Source organism: Camelina sativa, chromosome 11 (genome assembly GCF_000633955.1).
Source record: "Camelina sativa cultivar DH55 chromosome 11, Cs, whole genome shotgun sequence".
NCBI lineage: Eukaryota > Viridiplantae > Streptophyta > Magnoliopsida > Brassicales > Brassicaceae > Camelina > Camelina sativa.
Window position 1 is genome coordinate 1,648,526 of NC_025695.1, and position 3,731 is coordinate 1,652,256.

The window sequence follows — 3,731 nt, forward strand, 5'->3', positions numbered from 1 at the left end:
TTTTTTTTTTTTTTTTTTTTTTTTTTTTTTTTTTTTTTTTTTTTTTTTTTTTTTTTTTTTTTTTTTTCTTCTTCTTCTTCTCTTCTTTCATCTCTAAATTTCTTTGGATCGAGAAAAAGATTGATTCTTTCTTTCGTGGGTTCTTGAAATCGCCGGCGAAAACCCATATGGAGACAGCGACGGTAGTTTCTACTCCGGTTGCGTCGGCGGCGGCGGCAGCGACGAGGAAGAGAGAGAAGCCGTATAAAGGGATAAGGATGAGGAAGTGGGGAAAGTGGGTGGCGGAGATTAGAGAACCTAATAAACGGTCAAGAATCTGGCTTGGCTCCTACTCTACTCCTGAGGCGGCGGCGCGTGCTTACGACACGGCTGTGTACTATCTCCGTGGTCCTTCCGCTAGGCTTAACTTCCCGGAGCTTTTAGCCGGAGTTACGGTGGCGGGCGGTGGAGGAAACAGTGGTGGGGATATGTCGGCGGCGTATATTAGGAGAAAAGCGGCCGAGGTTGGAGCGCAAGTGGATGCGTTAGAAGCGGCGGGGGGAAATCGTCATCATCATCAAAATCAACATCAACATCAACATCAACGCGGTAATCATGATTACGGAGATAATCATAGTGATTATCGTGTTAATGATGATCATATGGAGTGTACTAGTAAGGAAGAGTTTAAGAGGTGTAACAACGAGTCATGGGAACGGGTTGATTTGAACAAACTACCTGACCCAGAGACTTCGGAGGACGATTAGGAAATAAATATATATCGATTTGATTTCACTAGCTTCCCTACTTTGTTCTTCTTCTTCTTCCTTCACTTTACCCCAAGTAAAAAAGTTGTACAAGGAAGATTAGAGAATGTATGTTTTTACGATGTGCGGCGGTTTGCTAACATGCACCACCTCTCTTGAGTTTGTGATTACTAATTTACTACTACTAGTATAATGACGATGATATCTTCCCATAAATAGTATTTCAACCACTTCAGTTCTCCTACTCAACAAATCTAATTGTTCAATGATGTTCCAAGGTATAAGAAAGAAGTTAAAACGCCATTAGTAGATCATTTAGATAATACGTCTTCTAGACTTGATTCGGATTCAGTTTCTTTACAGTGTAAAGGATCATCAAAAATACTAAAATTTTTGCTTTGATAATGTTCGTTTAATTTGATTCATTTCGTTGATTCAAAGTTCGGTTTCAGTAGAGTAAATATTTAGTCGGATGTCATTAGATATGGGAACGCGGCGGTGAGTGAATAGCAGCAGAAACAGGACTACATGAGACTATTAGAGTCGAGAGATTGGGAACGACAAAGAGTGTCCTACATAACAAATATGGTAAGTGGGTCTTAACTGGTCCGATCGTAACAACTAAAGCTCTCTCCATCTCTATTATCCTAACAACTACTAAAGTCATCTCTTTCTTTCTTCTGTGTTTTTCTAATCTAATTTTTGTGGGGTAAAGACAGCAAACACTCACATATCGAATCTGGCTCTCATCTCTAGTCTATGGTCTTGTTTGAAAAGACCGAATGTGTTTTCTTCTCCACTAGAAAGCTTAAACGTAAAAATTGACCAACAGTTAAAAACTGTTTCTACTTCACACAAATACGTTTTCCAATTTTTTCTTTCTAATCTCAGATCTAAGCTAATCACTGAAAATTCAGATTCAGCAGTGTTTACTTTAAAGGTCAATTGTTTTGGGGTTTCCTTGGCCAGCTAATGATGAGCATGACCTTGCAACTAACTCATTTGTAACTTGTCATTATTAATTATATCTTTCTTAATCGAGTAAAAAATCATGGAAGTTATAGACCATAACTAAATATCATTCCGTGATCTAGAGCCTCCATGTTAAGAAAAGATTCCAATTTCACAGATGCGTTTGTACGGACGATACCAAGAAGGTAAATATTAGATATTTTTGGTTGAACCAATATCAATTAAATACCTTAAAAAGGTTGTTACTTTGGTGGTTAACCAAATGTAGAAAGTGGGAAACATTTTTTTCTAAATAAAATAAAATTTCGAAAGTATAAACTGATGAGAATCAAATGCCCAAAAGCATCTGATAACCTAACCCATCAACCAAACAGAGAAGCTGATTCTGTAGGAAAATAAAGTAAGTAGTGCACTTACCACTTACCAGAGCTTGCGACTGTTATAAGGATCTTTGATTCTTCTAGAGTTCACTAGGCTTCACTTTGATGTAAACCCTGGTGGTATAAGTCATGGCTCTTAATCATACATTGTACAATGTGGAATACTCTGTTTTCTCACTTTTATTTTGTTGGAGAACGTTTCATCATTGCTTTCCTATTTTCTTGTTTGGTTTATATCTTAATCAAGGATTCTTATCACCAGAGCGCTTTATTTGAAGCGCGGCTCTAACAACGTTTCCTCTTGTGATAATACCGACCTTATTTGAAGGAGATATAAAAGGTTAAGTAATGAGAAAATTGTGGTGTGTTACAATTAAGTGTGAGATGTGTAATTGTGAAATTTCTCTTACCAATTTGCCATCAGAATCTACCACAGGGAGCCGGCGATATTTTGTCTCCAGCAATATTCTAGTGGAAAATAGAATAAGAAGCTTATATTAGTGAAGAATGTAACTATCACACACTGTAAAAACGATGGCACTGAAAAAAAAGGAAAGACAATAACTTAGCAGCATCTTCGAGGTTGGTTTTTTCCTCAACAACTAGGGGAGCTGGTGTCATTAAATCTCCAACAAGCTTCCCATTGGTTTTGCTGAGTAGCTTTTGCACTGCATTGAAAGTCTGCAAAAGCAAAAATACAAAAACAAGAGAAATACAGAAACAATTCATATTGAGACGATTTCAGAAATGAGTCCAATTTAAAGAAATCCGTCTACTGAAAACTCTGAATGTAATATTAAACATAAATCTACCACATGCATATTTCATATAAGGTAGTTCTTTAGTGCAGCATACACTCATAACAATGACAAGATACTATAACGGGCCACAGCAATTAGCTGAATCATTGTGCATGGTAATTGTGTAAATCAAATCAAGTTCCTCGTAACTTTCATTTCACACTATCTACTGCTGATAATGTGAACCAGGCAAATGATCACAGTGAAAAAGAATAAGAATGAGTGTTTTGAAAAGCATTCAGGTCAAAATGTTAGTAGGAAAAGGAAGGGCCACATACTTTCCAGGTGCTGTCAACCTCAGGGAACATTGCATTTTCTGTTCTTCCACTACCTATTGGCAACAACAACAAAAAACCAGCAATAAGATTAAGGGGTATGGGAAGAAGCTTTTTGATCATTTCACATTGAGCGTGCTATCTCGCAACGAATGAGACAGAAGGTCATCATAACATAACATAGATATTTCTGGCTTTATGCCACTAAGTGATCAAGTAGCTTTCTTCTTTCTCCACTTCAAAGAGAAATCCCGAATCAAAAGACCTTGAAAGGAAAGGAAACCAAATACATCAAGTGGTGTAGCTGGCCCATTTACCAGATATTGAGTCCAAAGCCAGCAAGTCATAGTCTGAAACAAGCCCAACCTGCAGCAACAAAGAATCCTTCATAAGCATCCAACTCAAGTGTTTAAACATCCATGAGTAGACTGGATCCAGTTCCCTTCCAAAACATAGGACCTAAATTCAAAAGTGAATACTAACCAATTTCCAGTCGTCGTCTATCACAGGAAATCCTGTAATTCTATTCTCCACAAGGAGTTCCAGAGCTGTAGAGAT

At 37.5% G+C, this 3,731-nt stretch overlaps 2 protein-coding genes across 2 annotated transcripts in view; one reads left to right on the top strand and one right to left on the bottom strand.

The window, feature by feature from the left end:
* LOC104727534 (ethylene-responsive transcription factor RAP2-10-like) overlaps nucleotides 1–939 on the top strand; it is a 5,064-nt gene extending 4,125 nt beyond the window's left edge. The window contains exon 2 of the mRNA XM_010446631.1: nucleotides 34–939. Within this exon, the coding sequence (XP_010444933.1) occupies nucleotides 34–746 (713 nt within the window). The 3' untranslated portion in view covers nucleotides 747–939. The remainder of the gene's footprint in view (nucleotides 1–33) is intronic.
* The window catches only part of LOC104721042 (CBS domain-containing protein CBSX1, chloroplastic-like), a 6,054-nt gene continuing 4,260 nt past the window's right edge, over nucleotides 1,938–3,731 (bottom strand). The window contains exons 6-8 of the mRNA XM_010438947.2: nucleotides 2,664–2,779; nucleotides 2,509–2,566; nucleotides 1,938–2,415 (exon numbers count right to left, since the gene is read on the bottom strand). Of these exons, the coding sequence (XP_010437249.1) occupies nucleotides 2,341–2,415; nucleotides 2,509–2,566; nucleotides 2,664–2,779 (249 nt within the window). The 3' untranslated portion in view covers nucleotides 1,938–2,340. The remainder of the gene's footprint in view (nucleotides 2,416–2,508; nucleotides 2,567–2,663; nucleotides 2,780–3,731) is intronic.